This window comes from Peromyscus eremicus, chromosome 4, assembly GCF_949786415.1.
Source record: "Peromyscus eremicus chromosome 4, PerEre_H2_v1, whole genome shotgun sequence".
Lineage (NCBI taxonomy): Eukaryota > Metazoa > Chordata > Mammalia > Rodentia > Cricetidae > Peromyscus > Peromyscus eremicus.
This window is the reverse complement of record NC_081419.1, coordinates 4093439-4111200: the sequence shown is the minus strand read 5'-3', so window position 1 is coordinate 4111200 and position 17762 is coordinate 4093439. Positions and strand designations below refer to the sequence as shown.

Sequence of the window (17762 nt, the reverse complement as noted above, 5' to 3'; positions counted from 1 at the left end):
CAGCCCTGCTCGGCAGCCTGGGCAGAGGGTCTCAGGGCTCCAGCTCTGCTCGGCAGCCTGGGCAGAGGGTCTCAGGGCTCCAGCCCTGCTCGGCAGCCTGGGCGGAGGGTCTCAGGACTCCAGCCCTGCTCGGCAGCCTGGGCAGAGGGTCTCAGGGCTCCAGCCCTGCTCGGCAGCCTGGGCAGAGGGTCTCAGGACTCCAGCCCTGCTCGGCAGCCTGGGCAGAGGGTCTCAGGACTCCAGCCCTGCTCGGCAGCCTGGGCAGAGGGTCTCAGGGCTCCAGCCCTGCTCGGCAGCCTGGGCGGAGGGGCGCAGGGCTGAAGTGCAGGGAGAACGGCAGGGCCGAGCACTGGGGAGGAGCACAACAGTGTGCTCCAGGAGGAGGAGCCTGGACCATGGGAACCAGGGTGGGAAGACCTGGCGCTGGCCAAGCCTGCAGCTTGCCCTCAGGCTGCCTTTCCCACTGGCTGCTCTGGGTCCCACAACCCAGGGTGTAGAGCGCAGGGGGCTGCTCTTCCAAACCCAGGCCTCTTGCGACCAGGTTACTTCGAGTCTTGGAGTTCCTTGGCTTTCTGTAGGATCTGGCAGACGTCTGTGATGGGGTAATCCTGGATGCGAAGAAGATCACAATGTGCTCTGCTCTTGGAGTAGCCTCACTGTGTTCCACTCACCACACCCACCGCCTCCCCACACAGATGGCACATGGTATGGCAACATGGTGTGGCACCGGGGCAGGGACCATGGTATACCAGCGTGTCACTGAGGTCACAACTCCCAAGGTCCAAAGGGTCTCACAGTCTGTCTTAGAACTGGGGTGCCCAAGGCCTCAGCCCTCCCATCTCCTGACATAGAACCTGGAGCCACACCCATGCAGAGGCTGGAGCTACTTCGGGCAGCGTAGCCCCTGAGGAGCCCCAAGAAGGGGTGCTGTGATTACATCCATCTTACAGACCTAGCTAGTGAGGTGTTTGAAAACCAAGCCTAAGCCAGGAGTTGGTAAAGACACTGAGGCCTAGAAAATGTCACTTGGCTCAAGTCACATGACAAGCAGAGCAGAACACACGTGAACCTCAGGTTGGCTGTCAGACCCTCCTGACACACACCTCCCTGCCTGAGCATACTCAGCAACATCCACTACCTTCATCTTGTCGTCCAGAGTCCTGGAGGGCCAAGGACTTGCACTACTCAAGGTCTGTGAAGACCAAGATTCAACTCAGATCCAAACCAAATGTGGTCAGGAGTCTGGACCCTGAACCCACAACACATGCTCCTGTTTCTGTGCTAGCCTGCCACAGTGGCGGCTGCAGGGTGGAAGGTGGAAAGTGTCTGCCCTGTGGCTGAGACTGGCTTCCCCTCCAGTGCCCATTACCTGCAGAAGCCGCATGTTGACGGTGAAATCCCCCTCCAGCAACTGCTCCCGGATCAGTCTGCAAGGAAACAAGCAGCCATGGCTGGGGCCTGGATGTCCCAGGAGCAGGCCGGCAGCCGGCCACTTACTCCTTCACCCTCAGCAAGTCCCGCTGGCCCGACACCCGGTCCACTTTCCTTACAGACAGGGCAAATTATGGCCCCACTCACATGAGCATGGCACAGCAGACCAGGAGGAGGAAGTCAAAGCGGTTGTCGTCGGCGAAGAGGGAGTCCCAGATGCGGATGACGTCGGGCAGCAAGAACTCCTGTGACAGGAGCAGTGTCAGCCAGCGGAAGGCGAAGAACTGGGGCTTGATATTCTGCTCTTGCTGGGGAGACAGCAGGGATCGGGGGTCAGCTGCACAAAGAAAACAGAGCCTAGGAACAAGCCCTGCTAGGACCCTTGGAGGGGCCGCACAGAGTCTCCGCCCACTAGGGGGCAGCTGCTGCTAGCCCACCCAACACTGCCATATCTTTTGATTTCTTCAAGACACACTAGAAGCCCTTCGGATTTGGAAATGATGGCTTACCACGTGAACAAGGACCAGCACCAGGCACAGTACCTGTGCTCAGCTTCCATAACCCATGAAACAACCTCACAGAACAGAAATCCCCAAGAGAGAAGCACTTTGGTGAGCCACAGAGGGTATTAACAGAAAGAGCATGCACCACACAGCAAAAACAGCATTCCGTATTCATTTAAAAATGAATGCTTCAAGACAGGCATGGTGGTACGCACCTTTAATCCCCATGCTGGGGAGGCAGAGGCAGGCAGACTTCTTGAGTTTGAGGCCAGCCTGGTCTACAAAGTGAGTTCCAGGACAGCCAGGACTAAACAGACAAACCCCGCCTCAAAAAACCAAAATAAAATAAAATAAGAATATTAAAAAGGGCTGAAGAGATGGCTCAGAGGTTAAGAGCACTGGCTGCTCTTCCAGAGGTCCTGAGTTCAATTCCCAGCAACCACATGGTGGCTCACAACCATCTATAATGAGATCTGGTGCCCTCTTCTAGCGTGCAGGCATATACAGAGACAGAATGTTGTATACATAATAAATAAATAAATAAATAAATCTTTAAAAAAAATTAAAAAATATATGTGTCCATATTTTTTTTTCACAAAACATTTTATAAACTTGTTTTTTAGACAAGGTCTCATCATATAGCCCTGGCTGGTCTTGAACCCACTGTGTAGATCAGGCTAACTTCAAACTCACAGAAATCGGCCTGCCTCTGCTTCCTGAGTATTGGCTTTTTTTGTTGTTGTTCCTATTCATTGTTTATGTTTTTGTTTGGTTTTGTTTTTTGAGACAGGGTTTCTCTGTGTAACAGCCCTGGCTGTCCTGGAACTTGAGACCAAGGTGATCTTGAACTCACAAAGATCTGTCTGCCTCTGTCTCCTGAGTGCTGGGATTAAAGGTGTGTGCCACCAAGCCTGGCTTCATTTTTTTTTTTTTTAAATGTTTTTTTATGTACAGCCCAGGTTGGGGTCAAAGTCACCATGAAGCCAAATATGACCTTAAACTCCTGATATCCCTGGCTTCCACCTCTGAGAGTTGAGATTACAGGCATGTACCACTGTGGCCGGTTAATATACCACTGAGAATGGAACCCAGATGAGCCCAGGGCTTCATGCATGCTAGGCAAGCATTCCATCAATGGAGCCACATCCCCACATAACACTTGCAACATTTATATGTAAAAATGTGTCTTTTTTTTTTTTTTTTTTTTTAGGTTTTGTTTTGTTTTGTTTTGCTTGTTTTGGAGACAGGGTTTCTCTGTGTAGCCCTGGGTGTCCTGGAACTCACTTTGTAGACCAGGCTGGCCTCAAACTCACAGAGATCTGCCTGCCTCTGCCTCCCAAGTACTGGGATTAAAGGCATGCACTACCACCATCTGGCTCCTTAATTTATTCTTAAGGTAGGTTTCCATATAAACTGGTCTTAAACTCACTATGTAGGCCAGGCTGGCTTGAACCTTATCCTAGGATTTGTCTCCCTGTCTAGCTTAAACTCAACTATTTTATGAAATACACAAGCGTATTACAGTTTGAATGTATTTGTTGGAGGGAGGTATGTAGAATAAAGGACAACCTGCAGGAGTCGGTTCTCCTTCTACCATGTGGGTCCCAGGGACTGAACTAATGTGGCTGGGCTTGGTGCTAAACACCTGTATCTTCTTTGTTTTTTGTTTTTTTGAGGCAGGGTTTCTCTGTGTAGACCAGGCTGTCCTCAAACTTACATATCTGCCTGCCTCTGCCTCCTGAGTGCTGGGATTAAAGGTGTGCACCACCACCACCCAACATTTTTTTGGTGTTTTTTTTTTTTGAGACAAAGTGTCTCTGTATTATTCCTGGCTGTCCTGGAACTCACCAGGCTGGCCTCGAACTCAGAGATCCTTCTGCCTTTGCTTCCCAAATGCTGGGACTAAAGGCTTACGCCACCACATTCAAGCCTACAAGCACCACTCCTAACTTTCCACTCCCCTCCTAGCCTACAGGGCTCCTATGCTCAGCTGCCAGGCTCCCAGGCCTGCCTCAGCACACGGGTCAGCATCCCCTGGCACTGGGCCGTATCCAAAGTAAATGCCCAGTGTTCTCAACTGCAGCCACTTCCAGCCCCCAGACTCAGGCAGCTGTGTGCCAGGCCTGTGCCCTACCCGTGTGCTCTGTCAATGTGTCCCGCCTGTGGTCTGGTCCTCACCAGTTTCAGGTAGAGTTCTACATCCTTGTCCTTCAAGGTGGAGTACACCTTTTCCATCTTGTAGGTGATGCCGCACTGGGAGTCATCCAGGCTCTTGATGAAGTTGTCCCGGATCTCAGCCATGAGGTTGGTGAAGCAGAAAAAGGTGTCGGCTTCAGCGTGCTCTGGGACAGACAGTGAGGTGAGGGTGGACACAGGGAATGAGGTGTTCTTCAGTCCCTCCTCACCTCTCACCCCGGACATACACCCCACTTCTATGTGTCACCCAGCTGCACCTGTGAGGCTGGAATGGGTCCCTCACCTTGGCCCCTGTCCACCTCTAAGGGTACCACCACTTCTGCCTCACCTTCTAGGCCCACAGTCCACTCAGCAGTTTATCATACACTATGCCAATGGGTCACATCTTTCAGCTGCTTGTGACCATCTACTCTACAGAAAGTTACAAATACCAACAGATCGGTGAAAAGCAGTATTCTAGAAGGCAGAGCTGGGAAGGGTCTTAGATACAATCCAGGCCAGCACCTGCTCTGATATGAGCATAGGTATCTGAAAGTAGATGGGGCTCTGGAGCCCCAGACGGCCCATCAGCCTGGCTAGTCCCATTCTCTTTCTCTAGGGGGCAGCAATAGGAAATTCAGGAGGCTAAGAGCCTGTCTACCTTTCCACTCGCTGTTGGGGTCAGTGGCAAAAGTATAGTACAGGGGGCCCACGATCTCATTCATGCCCTGCACATAAGCGATGCCAGGGTTGAGCTTGGCATAGATGAACAGGATCCGCTCTACCACCTCCCAGTGGGCTTCACAGCCATTGGGCAGAACCTCATACTCGTTCAGGGCCGGCGGTGTGCTGCTCTTGTGTGGGGAGCTCATCTAGGGAGAAGAGGAGAGCCTGTTAGCAGGTCAAATGTTCCCATGAAGGCCAACTTGACTTAACATCCTAGCTTCTGGGCAAGACAGGGCCTGGAGGAACCTGTCAGCCACAAGAAGAGGCAGGTCAAGGAAGACACTGAAGTGACAACGAGGTTAAAGACAGGTCAGAGCAGGGCGGCAGTGGCACACGTCTTTAATCCCAGCACTAAGAGGCAGACGCAAGCAGATCTCTGTGAGTTCGAGGCCAGCCTGGTCTACAGAGCGAGTTCCAGGACAGCCAGGGCTACACAGAGAAATCCTGTCTTGAAAAACAAAAAACAAAACAAAAAAAAAAAAAAAAGAAGAAGAAGAAGAAGAAGAAAAAAAAAAAACAAAAAAAACCAGAGGTCAGAACAGGCAATGACAGTCCTGGCACTTGAGAGGCAGAGGCAGGTGGATCTCTGTGAGTTTGAGGCCAGCCTGGTCTACAGAATGAGACCCTGTCTTTAAAAACAAAACAAAGGAAACAAAGCAAAACCAACCAAACATAACAACAAAACAAAGGTAAATTCTGTGGTAAAGGAACTGACAGGGAGAGGGAAGGGGCCTCCTGCACAGTGAGAAATCTTCATCTTGATTGGTGGTTACACAGGTGCATCCATCAGGAAAACAAATCTGGGGCAGGAGAGATGGCTCAGAAGTTAAGAGCACTGGCTGTTCTTCCAGAGGACCTGGGTTCAATTCCCAGCACCCACATGGTGGCTCACAACCATCTATAATGAGATCTGGTGCCCTCTTCTGGCCTGCAGGCAGAACACTGTATACATACTAAATAAATAAATATATATATATATATATATATATATATATATATATATATTTTTTTTTTTTTTTAATTTTTTTCAAGATAGTGTTTCTCTGTGTACTTTTGGTGCCTGTCCTAGATCTCGCTCTGGAGACCAGGCTGGCCTCAATCTCACAGAGATCTACCTGGCTCTGCCTCCCAATTGTTTAAAAAAAAGGAAAAAAAAGAAAAACAAATCTAGCTATATACATAAAATGTGTGCATTTTTTAAAAAAAAAAAGATATATTCATTTATTATGTATACAGTGTTCTGCCTGCATGTATGCCTGCAGGCCAGAAGATGGCATCAGATCTCATTATAGACAGTTGTCAGCCACCATGTGGGTGCTGGGAATTGAACTCAGGACCTCCGGAAGAACAGTCAGTGCTCTTAACCTCTAAGCCATCTCTCCAGCCCATGTGTGCATTTTTAAGTCTGTATACTTCAACTGAAAATAAAGCCCTGGCTGCATGTGGTGGTGCAGGCCTGTAAATCCCAGCACTTGCAGGTAGAATCGAGAGGATGAGGGGTTCAATGCCGGCCTCAGCTACATACAGAGTTCTAGGCCAACCTGGACTGCATAAAACCAGTTCACAACAAGAAAAAGGGTCCACAACATCAGCGGCTCTGCCGAACCCCAGGACATTTAGGGGATCAGCCTGCTCCAGCAGTGGGTACAGAGCTGTACAAGGCTGTCTTAGGAGTCCAGGGAGCCCAGGCTAACTCTACATACCCGTCATACATGTATATGACAGAAACACACGCAGCCCAGGAGCAGACCATACTCCTCCATCTTCTCTCAAGGCCACTTTCTTTTTTTCAACAGAACTTAACATGGTTCAGCCTGGACTTCCAACTCATCATCTAGCTGAGGATGGCCTGGAGCTGATCCTCCTGCCTCAGACTCCAGGCTTTGAGCCACAGCACCACCTCTGAAGAGTTCAAGACGAGGAAACAGGCCCACACAGACTTGAACCTGGACTGGCTAGCCCAGAGCCTGTGTGCCAAACTGCTGGAGCAGGCTTTTCTCCCAAGAAGTGCTTCCAGCTTTCCAAGAACCTGCTTTCCATGACATCATTTCCTCTAACTGTTCCTCAGCCGGGCAGGCCAGGAGCGATCATGCCCAGAGTCACACAGATTGACTTAACTGACCCCACTACAGGTCCAGAATCCTAGGGATGGAGCTTCAGGACCAGATCCAAAGGTAAATGGGTACAGCATGACCCGCACAGACAATACTATGAAAGGATTAACAAGGTTGGGCCTTCATCCAGGCAATCAGCGTCCACGCCAAGAGGGATGCACAAAAACCGAGCCACGGTTCCTTCACCAAGCCTGGGCTATGCCCAACAACTCTGGTGGACCCTAACTGTTGTATTTTAAAACTGGCTCGAAGGAGTCACAACAGGTCCCACATGGGAGGTTTATTGAGGGGAGGAGAAAGTTCAGAGAAGGGGGCAGAGAAGGTGAGGGGGGGCGGGCATAGGCAAAGCCTTTTTATAAGGAAACAGGAAATGCACACAGTGGGTGCTCTTAGTGACTACAGCTGAGGATATATCCTGTCGGGACCCTAAGGGCAGGCCAGTACAGATGCCTAAATGCTGACACTAACCCCAGGCAGGTACATGGGACCAGGAGTGACAGCATCTGTCCTCACTGCCCCATCAGCATCTTGACTAGTTAGCAACTCTGGGAAAAGAAATTTGTACAATCCTCCACTCCCTGCTGGGGAGGCTGCACAGGAGAGCTTTCCTGCCGATATGAAAGCCCAGTGACATGTGGGAACAAGTCACTACTCACTACAGGTCCCAAAGCAGTGGGTCTAAACGGAGAAATAAGGTCATACACCTTTTTTGGACATAGCAGCTGCCCTAATGGTGGGGTCTGCTAGATCCCGGAGCTCAACATCGCTCAAGGTTTACCCTTCCTGTGTGTCCCAGATCTGTCCCTGCTCTAACCAGACAGCAAATTCTGGTCTAGACAAATGCAGCCATCTCTTCTGATCTCCCTTCCACGCCCAAGGACACCTGAACCAAAAGTTGCTGCCTGCTCAGAATACTCCAAGAGCCCCCCGACCTCGGGACAGAGGCCCCGGCTGACCTCCCACCACCAGCTCCTCTAGCACCTCCAGCATCCCCTCTGCTGCCTCACGGCTTCTAGCCATGGGGCCTTCATTTATTTTTCCACAATACAAATGATAAACTAGACTTTTGGAGTGAGACCATGAAGCAGCGCATGGGATGCCAGTGGTCGTGGGTCCCTACAGGCAGTCCCAGCCCAGCTGCTTCCACCAGGTAAAGACGGGCTTTGTTGTGCCATGGGCATGGCGGCTGGGCGCTGTTTGTGGCACCTTCTCCTATCTTGGGATTGGAATGTGGGTCGGGAGATGATGGCAGCATTGGGAAAACCATGATGCAGAGTGGCGGCACCTTTGGTACATTCATGGCCATCAGAACGGGCACATGATGCTCATCAGGGCAGTGTCTGCCTGCTACAGCTACACTGTCCTATCCATTTTGAACGTTGTACAATAACAAAGTTTTTTTTAAAAAAAGAAAAAAGATAAATTACATTTATATGGTAAATAAGTATCAACAGTCAACACAAATCCAAAACTGACCACCAGCCCTGGGACTGAGAAACAGCTGGGTGATTTCCTCCAGGGTGTTCAGGAGGACATGGCGGCACGTATGTAGCACACATGGCAGTGACCAGTGGCTTCATGATCCCTGTCTGCAGTGGGTCACAGGGACATCACTAGATGGCCTGTGGGAGGGGGGACACAGTGGCTCCTGGGGTGGGCTCTTGTCTTCTGCAGCAGAGTCACTAGCCTGACCCCTATTTCCTGAGCACTGGCATTCTCTCACATATGAAGACTTTGGCACATGCTCCCCACAACACTTGGAATGCTGTTTCTTCTCCATCCTTCCCTGGCTGCCAAACAGGTCAGCTGAAGCTGATATCCAGACCTGGATGGGCTGCTAGCCACCCCAGGACTGCCCTCTTCACACCCGGGCCTTCTCTCTCAGAACCATCTCCACTTCACCTGAGGCAGAGCCTGAGCACGAGGAGAGTGCCGTTCTCATCCTGCAGCTAGTATACTCTGCTGGAACCACAGAAAGGCCCTGACACCAACCTTTAGCAAGCACCCAGTGCACTGGGGCCAGTGGACCAAAGGACACATGCAGTGGACAGTCTGTTAAGAAAAGATCCCAGGAGCTGGGTGGTGGTGGCGTACGCCTTTAATCCCAGCACTTGGGAGGCAGAGAAAGGCGTATCTCTGTGAGTTCGAGGCCAGCCTGGTCTACAAAGTGAGTTCCAGGAAAGGCGCAAAGCTACACAGAGAAACCCTGTCTCGAAAAACCAAAAAAAAAAAAAAAAAAAAAAAAAAAGAAAAAGAAAAGAGAAAAGAAAAAAGAAAAAAAGAAAAGACCCCAGGGGCCGGAGAGATGACTCAGATGTTAGGAGCACTGGCTGCTCTTCCAGAGGACCTGAGTTCAATTCCCAGTAACCACATGGCTCACAAACATCTATAATGGGATCTGATGCCCTCTTCTGGTGTGCAGGCATACATGCAAATAGAGCACTCATATACATAAAATAAATAAATAGATAAATAAATCTTTAAATAAGAAAGGACCCCAGAGGGCTGGAGTGAAGGCTCAGCAGTTAAGAGCACTTGCTCTTGCAGAGGACCAGAGTTCGATTCCTAGCACTCACAATTACTTCTGACTCCAGTTCCAGGGGATCCAATGCCTTTTTTTGACCTCCATAGGCACCGAACATGTACATGGGGCACATAAGCACATGCAGGCAAACACTTGAACAAAATAAATAAATCTTAAAAAGAAAAAGACCCCAGGTCCCCAGCTGGCTCTTACATTTGTGACCCCGCTCCGGTTCCGGGCCACTGTCTGAGATTTCAATGTTGTCTGCTCCACCCGCTTACGAAGGGTCTCGAACTCATTCTGTGGGTCCAGGATGAGGAGGCAGGGGTACTCAGTGGCTCTTTGGAAGAAGGATATATCTGGGCACAGCCTCCTATTGGAATGGAAAGAAGGTTACCATTGATTGATAACAATGATAGTGACTTGATTAATTTTACAGCGCTGGGACTAACCTAGGTCCATGCTAGACAAGTGCTCTGCCACTGAGCTACTCTCCAACTGTATGCTTGTTTGTAACAGTTCAGCTGGGTATGACGACTCACACCTGTAATCAAGTACTTGGAAGGCCTGAAGCAGGAGGATTGCCCTGAGTTCAAGGCCAGCTTCAGCTACAGAGTGAGCTCCTGAGCAGCCTTGACTAGTGTAAAACTTTGTTTCAAAAACTAAAGTAATAGTATTTTAACCCCCAAAACACTGTTTTTAAAAACGCAGTAGAAATTACATATACATATGTGTTTGTGAAGAGGTACACACATGTGTACATTTTTTAAGGGTCTTTATGGTCATAAGGCCTAATTATCGTAAACCACAAACACCTCTCCATGTCAAAAGCACTTGTGTAGGAGCTAAGGCTATGGCTTGGTGGTAGAACACTTGCCTAATACGCACTATATATACATGTATATAAGTATGTCTGATATTTATAAGGAGTCAAGTCCTGAGTTCAATCCCCAGCAAAAACATTTTATACACACACATACATTTACACGCATCCGTCTGTAGATGCATGGATATGCACAAGGATTAAACATGGCCATCTTCCACAGGAAAGGTTTGGTTAAGCACAACAGAACACCTTCTGCTGACATGAAGAGATGCTCAAGGAACAGCAAGCAGGGGGCATCCGGAGCATGACAGGGCACTGCATTCATGTACACTCCTCAGACCTCCTAGGCACAGCACACTGCACTCTGGCTCTCTGGAAACACTGACAAGCTACTGCCGTCACCAATGGGAAAGAGCCTGAGCCCCTAATCCCTACCCCAAACTGCAGGATGAGACTCGTCACCTAAACCTGACCAGTACAGCATCTCATGGGTAGGGCTGCTCCAATGCCAGTCTGAGAAGAAAGGCACCAAGCGCCTGCTGTACCACCCGATTCGGGCATCCAGAGGGCACCTAGCAAGGGATCTGGGCAGAGATGCAGCACTCAGGGGGTAAGGATCTTCCTGTAGACTTTATCTCAAGCCTCGGGGCACTCCTACATCAGTTCCTCAGGCTAGGAAGCTCTTCCCCACAGCCCCATGCCTCCCATCCCCCTCTCGCCTGGCATCTCAGGCTGAGTCACCTCTAAAAAGGCCCCTATTCCCTCAGAGCACCAGCTTCTCCTCCCTCACAGCAGTGCAACCTTTGACTTGCCTACGCGTTGACAGGTTGCGTGTCTGGCTCCTCAGGTAAACCTCCAGCCCTCCTCACATGGGTGCAGCTGGCCTGTGCTGTTGCAGGCAGAACTGGCCCCAGGATTCCTTGGGAATGCCACTGAGTCGCTGTGCATGACTCTCCTGTCTAAACAAGGAGTGGGTGCTAGAGAGGACTCTTAGTCAGGCGGCTCCAAGTGAAGGGGGATCAGCTCCCAGGACCCTTCTCTAAAGGCAACTGAGCATTTCAAAGGCCTCTGCAGCATGCTAAAGCCAGCCCAACAATTCAAATTATATGTGAAGACCCACACTGCACATGCCCTTAACTTGAGCCACCTCACTTCTGCTTCCAGATAAGTTCAGAGAGCCCGAGTCGCCTGCCCAAGGTCAATTCGTGAAGCTGTCACTGAAACCAGACATACAGGCTCTAGTGCCCTTTGGTACTCCACTGCAGGTACAAACCCTCTCAAGGCCACCCTGCAGCAGAAAGCCCATGGGAGCCTCTTACCGGACATCTTTGTCAATCTGCAGTAGCACCTCGTTGTCCTTAAAATACGTGTTCCACCTGCTATCAGGGTTTGGGTTGAGGGGCTGTGAAGAGAGAAGCAGACGCTGTGTGCAAGGACCAGGCAGGGCTGCAGCTCGGCGGTCTCATATCAAAGGCCTACGGACCCAGCTCCGGTCCAGACAGGCTCAGTCCACCCAGCAGGCACAGGCTTCCCAAAGCCTCCCAGGTTCTCTAGAGGCACTTCCACACTACACAGCCAGCAGAGAGCTTTGCAGCCTGCTCTGTATGGCAGACAGTGCTCTAGGCAGCGCCCCAGTCAGAAGTGTGCATGTAGCAATCACTCACTGAGCACTGTCCAAAGGGTGAATGAATAAATGTCAGTTCATTATCTACCAGGGCTTTAGGTAGTCAACTCCTATCTGGGAGGATGGGTCTGGGGCCAGCCCAGCTACACTTCCGGCCCTGTCAAGTATACATGAAGGAGTTCAGTATAGGAAGAGAAAAACAGGACTTTCTCCAGGCCTTGGACTGGCACTTATTTCATCCTTACCTCTGCCCTGTTCTTTCTTCAACTATACAATCCTAGTACCTTCCTCAAGAACCCAGGGTGAGGAGAGACGTGCAGTGCAGTGGCAGAGTGATTGCCTACCACGTTTAGATCCTCTGCTCAACCTCCAAGCCCATAAAAAGGCAAAAAAATGAACATTTAGCCAGGGATAAATCCCAGATCTTGGGAGGGCTGAAGCAGGAAGATTCCAAATTTGAGACAAGCCTAGGCTATATAGCAAGATCCTGCCTCAAAAAACAAACAAACAAATCCATTCTGAGCCTGCAAAATGGCTTAGTAGGCAAAGGTGTTTGCTGCACTAGCGTAGACCTAAGTTCAGTCCCCAACACAGGTGGGGGCAGGGCAGGAACCGACACAAATGATCCTCTCACCTCTCGTCTGCCATGACATAAACCCTCACTGGCACCCACAGACAAACTAATAATCAATTTTTAAAATGTTTTTAGGTTCAGGGTCACTCTTGGCTATAAACTGAGTCCAGGCCAGCATGAAATATACAAAAAGACTCTTTTTTTCGAGACAGGGTTTCTCTGTGTAGCCCTGGCTGTCCTGGAACTCAACTACGTAGACCAGACTGGCCACAACCCCCAGAGATCCACCTGCCTCTGCCTCCCAAGTACTGGGATTAAAGGAATGTGCACCACCACCACCACCACCACCACTACCCAGCAAGACTGTCTTTTTTTTTTTTTTTTAATTTACATTTATTTCATGTACATTGGTGTTTTGCCTGCAAGTATGTCTGTGTGAGGGTGTTGGATCCCCTGGAGCTGGAGTTACAGACAGTTGTGAGCTGCCATGTGGGTGCTGGGAATTGAACCGAGGTCCTGTGGAGGAGCAGTCAGTGCTCTTAACCACTAGGTCATCTCTCCAGGCCCAGGACTCTATCTTAAAAAGCAAACCATGGGGGACTGGAGAGAGACCAGTGGTTAAAAGCATGTAATACTCTTTTACTTATTTATTTAGACTTTTGGAGACAGGGTCTCTTAATATAGGCCTGGCTGTCCTGGAACTCACTATGTAGACCAGGCTGGCCTGGAACTCAGAGATCCACCTGCCTCTGCTTCCTGAGTGCTAGAAATAAAATCGTGCATCCTCCCAGCATGGAGCATGTACTACTCGTAACAAAGGACCTCAGTTCCCAGCACCACATGGTGGCTCATAACCATCCGAACTCCAGTTCCATGGGGTGGCACCCTCTTCCGAGCAAGTGTGCATGCAGTAGTGCACACACATACACATACACAAACTGCTCATACACATAAAACAAATGCTTCATTTAAGCTAAAAAAATGCTTTTATTGTTTTTTTGTTTGGTTTGTTTGGTTTTGGTTTTTCGAGTTGTTTCTCTGCGTAACAGCTCTGGCTGTCCTGAAACTCACAGAGTTCACTGCCTCCAAGTGCTGGGTAAAGGCATGTGCCACCACCACCCAGCTTAATTAACTTTTTACTAAAAACAAAACAAAAGTACTGGGGTGTGGTTTCCAGAGACCATGCCCAAAGAGCTCCTGGTACAGTACGACTCCCACAGCACCCTTGGGACAATGGTTCTCACTTATGTTACTAACCGGGCCTAGGGCTCCTGTGGTTAACTTGTACCTAGAGTAAGCAGGGAGACGCCACTGTTTCCAAGGGCTGGGAAACGTGATGAAGAGGGAGGAACTGACGGGAATGCAGGCTAGGCCCCATCTGTCCTCCAGCAAGGGGCCCTTGCCTGGTCCAAGCCTCACCCCTCCCCATGTCCATATTCATCCCTTGATGCCAATCTTACTTACATGGTCCTCAAAGGTCACATCCTCCCTGGATACACCCATGTTGGCCTTGGCAATGCCAGGCTGGATAATCATTTCTCTCAGGAACTGAGAATAGAGGCCTCTGCAGGAGTGAAGAGAAGGATGAGTCCAGAGAAGCACCCACAGGAAGCAAGACAGGCTCTGTGTGAGGTGAAAGCCCTCCTTCACAGGTCTCACCTCTGCTTGGCCAGGATGGAAGTCCACGAGGCTCTCTCCAAAGGGAGGTAGTTCAGGAGGATCTGCACAGAGAACAGAACAGCTCTTGCGACATCCCTGCCCCCGTCCTAGACAGCAGTGGTGGCACACAGGGCCTCAAAAGAAAGGCTTCATGAAGCCAGGAACAGGTGAGATGACTGTGACCGGGAGCTCCGGCCTGAAGAGCGGCCCCCTCCTCCTAGCCCCAGCTCCGTCCCCTCTGCTTTCCTCACAGACTCTTCTAATGAGAAGAGAACATGGCACTGAAGGGCTGCTAACCAGGAACAGAGGCTGTCGCCACCTCAGCTAGTGGCTTCAGGGGGAGCCAGCCTTGGTTTTGTCCCAATCAACGTCACTTCCAATGCGCACAGGCACCGGAAAGTGTAAATCTTTGCTGGCATTACGAAGTGTTCCATCCCCAAAGGAATCCTGGAGAGGATACCAAGAGAACACAACTTCCAGAAAGACTTCCTCAGACAAGCAAGGAAAGGAACAGAGAGGAGGGGCCAGGAGGAGGTCCATGCAAGACCCAGGGGACCCCAAAACCAAGAAGCCCCACTCCAGGCACACCCACCTTCCAGCAGAGGCACCGCAGTCCGCCCTCACAGGGGATGCCTGTGGACACAGCAGGCAAAGGTCACCCAAAGCCAGAGTTCCAGAACCCCCCAGCCTTACACCTTGGAGCCAGTTGGCAGGGAGTGGAGTAGGCAGGAAGCACTTGGGGAACCATTCTGGACCAAAGAAATGTCTAAACTGGATGCTAACTCTAATTTCTGTCCACAGCCCTGTCCCCCAGCCCAGAACCTCATCTCTCTGGAATGTTCTTTGAACCTTCTCATCTTTGATATTTTCTTCTTCAAAAAGGTCATTATCGCTGGGCGGTGGTGGCGCACACCTTTAATCCCAGCACTCGGGAGGCAGAGCCAGGCGGATCTCTGTGAGTTCGAGGCCAGCCTGGTCTACAGAGTGAGTTCCAGGAAAGGCGCAAAGCTACACAGGGAAACCCTGTCTCGAAACACCAAAAAAAGGTCATTATCAACTACCAACTCGGCTCTTCTTTTCGGGGAGGAAGCAGAGGCTCATGTAGCCCAGGTTGGCCTCAAATTTACTATGGAGCCAAGGAGGAACTGATGCTCCTCCTGCCTCCTCCTCCTCCTCCTGAGTGGCAGAATTTATAGGTGTATTCAGCCACCATGTCTAGTTTACAGGTGGGGCTCTGTTCATGCTAGGCTGGTTCACTCTATGAACCGAATGATATGCCCAGCCTCAGGCTCTCTAATTTTTATTTTACTTTTTGAGACAGGGTCTCACGATGTAACTCTGGCTGTGCGAGAACTCACTACATAGACCAGTCTGGCCTTGAACTCACATAGATCCACCTGCTTCTGCCTCCTGTTCTGGGATTAAAAGTTTGAACCACTACACTGGGCATCAGCATCTCTGCTCATACACAGTGGCTCTGTGGCTGTCTATAACACCTATCACAACCAGAATTATCTAAAAACTTGAGCATGAATTTAATGTGTGTAACTCCCACAGATGGAGAGGCCTCAGACAGATAAAAAGCATGTTTGTGGATGCTCCTTGCCTAGCACAGGACACAGAACACAAATGCCATTCCACATTTGTGAAATTCAAATCAGACTGTCAGGTTAAGAGCTCTGTGCCAGACAGCCAGGATTTCACTTAATTCCCATTTTAGTTCCAGTAAGTATGGAAGATTAGCTCCCTCATCCTCACTTACAGATAAAGGAACTTATCTGTAGACAGAACCAAGGATTAGGACACAGGCATAATGAGCAGCCCAAGCTCTGTGTGATCACCACAGACGGCCTCCCCTCTGGGGCCTCCACAGCACTCCAGAATGGGAAGGTCAACTTCTGCAATGCCGCCAGGAACCTCCCAAGAACAGCTCTGACGACCGTGTCCCTGAGCCAATGCCCCTACCTCAGAATCTGCATGACCCAGGCAATGTGAACTCCTTCCTGGCCGAGTTACTGGGCAGAGCAGTGCCACAAGGAGCTATTCAAACACCTTGGGGTGTTTTTACAAACAGGGTAAAGAGCCAGTTATCTGTGCTGGAACATTAACCATGTGAGAAGGGCAAAGTCAAACACGGCTGATGTTCAACTCCTTAAAGCTGGTGTTCTGAGGCTTGAGTTTTAGCATTAACCAAAGGTCACTGTCAGCTCTGATCCAAGCCGGGCAGAGGAACCGGGAACCACCCTGCAACTTCTGAAACTCAGGAAACTAGCTGAGAAATGACAAACGCCTCTCCTAGGCTCAAAAGGTCAACCCCATTTCAATCTTCAGGCTACTTCAGGCAATCTGGGGAACCATGTGCCTCCTAGCTAAGGCCGAAGGGTGGTTACCACTCCTACAACCTCCAAGCAGCTCTGGAAAGTCGGCCTGGCCTCCTTGGGTATGGTCTTGCTGCTTCTCCTCCCTCTCAGCCCTGCTATTCCAGGGAACCTGGAAGGAAAATTGTGCCTTACCACTAAAGCTCAGCTCGCGGAGCTTTTCCAGCACAATGGAGGGCTCCTTCAGGACATCCTGGAAGTCTGCAATCCTTCAAGGGCAGAAGAGGAAACCCCAAGGTAACAGGCTTAATGACCAATCTTGTAGCCCACCGATCCCTTACCCAACAGTCTCCAACTCCTAGCTTAGGGAAGTGGGCAATACAAGTTTCTTCCTCTAAAGTCCGAAATGCCAACGAAGAGCAGGGGGTGGGTGGGGGGGTGTTCTAGTCAAACGGTTTGAAATGAGACCTTAACACCAAGTCACTGTTAGTGAGCTGGCATTTCCTGGGCATTTGCTGTGGGCAAGCCCAGCCCGCAGCACACCACTACCTGAATTCACACAACCAAGCTTCGCAACCAGGAGTAATTTGATCTACAGACAACGGACCTGAACAGTCTCCCCACCACTCCCACTGCTCTTGGCTGGGGAAGGGGGAGGGGGCACAGACTTCTTGGGCCTGCAAGGACAAAAGGCTAAAAATTAGTCCTGGAGTGAGCAAAATTTAGCCGACGAGGCAAGATGTAGCCTTGGCGGGGAGGGGGAATTAAGAGGCCAGACTGGAGAGCTCGGGTTCTCTCTCGTGTTTCTCATAAGCAAGGAGCACAGGGACAGGAGTATTTCGGGGGGGGGAGGGGGAGAAGAGGAGCCTGGAGCCAGGAAGTGGGGAGGGTAATAGGTCTGAAAGAGGGAGACACCAGGGTAAGGGGTCCAGAGTGAGAGAGAGAGAGAGAAAGGTGACAGCAACGTAGAGAAGCATCTCTGCTTCTCCCCCCGCCACACAGGCAATGATGTTGTAAAGTGGGCGCTGGGGACCCTCCGCCGGGGGTGGGGGCTATTCTTGGCCGCACATGCGCTGAGCAGCTCGGTCGGGGAGAAGGCGCGGCCCGGCCGGAGCGGTCTAGGCTCAGTCCTGCCCTCCGGTCTCCTCCTTACCGGCTCTTGTGCAGACTCGACATGGTGTTGACTTCCGGACCCCCGGGCTGCTTCTGCAGCCCCAGCTGCCGCCACTGCCCCCCCTCCCCGTCCGGGGACCCGGGGAGCTCCGCAAAAGCCTCCGGCGGGAAGCAC

General features: G+C 50.7%; 1 protein-coding gene across 1 annotated transcript; it reads right to left on the bottom strand.

Annotated features, from left to right (window-relative positions):
* Window positions 1–243: 243 nt before the first annotated feature.
* On the bottom strand, window positions 244–17751 carry Tbc1d13 (TBC1 domain family member 13). The gene is made up of 12 exons (XM_059259960.1): window positions 17628–17751; window positions 16670–16743; window positions 14749–14789; window positions 14157–14218; window positions 13962–14061; window positions 11619–11701; window positions 9687–9846; window positions 4771–4981; window positions 4113–4276; window positions 1579–1739; window positions 1370–1427; window positions 244–608 (listed from the first exon to the last, which is right to left on the bottom strand). Exons 1-12 carry the CDS (start codon window positions 17648–17650, stop codon window positions 543–545), a joined length of 1203 nt encoding a protein of 400 aa, XP_059115943.1. The 5' UTR covers window positions 17651–17751; the 3' UTR covers window positions 244–542.
* Window positions 17752–17762: the final 11 nt, after the last annotated feature.

Excerpts from the sequence above, each read along its gene's own strand:
- Tbc1d13 (XM_059259960.1), bottom strand. The coding sequence starts at position 17,650 with ATGTCGAGTCTGCACAAGAGCCG. Across the intron at positions 16,744-17,627 it reads TCGAGTCTGCACAAGAGCCG|GATTGCAGACTTCCAGGATG; the intron begins GTAAGGAGGAGA and ends CTGCCCTTGAAG. Across the intron at positions 1,428-1,578 it reads GTCTGCTGTGCCATGCTCAT|ACTGATCCGGGAGCAGTTGC; the intron begins GTGAGTGGGGCC and ends GTTTCCTTGCAG.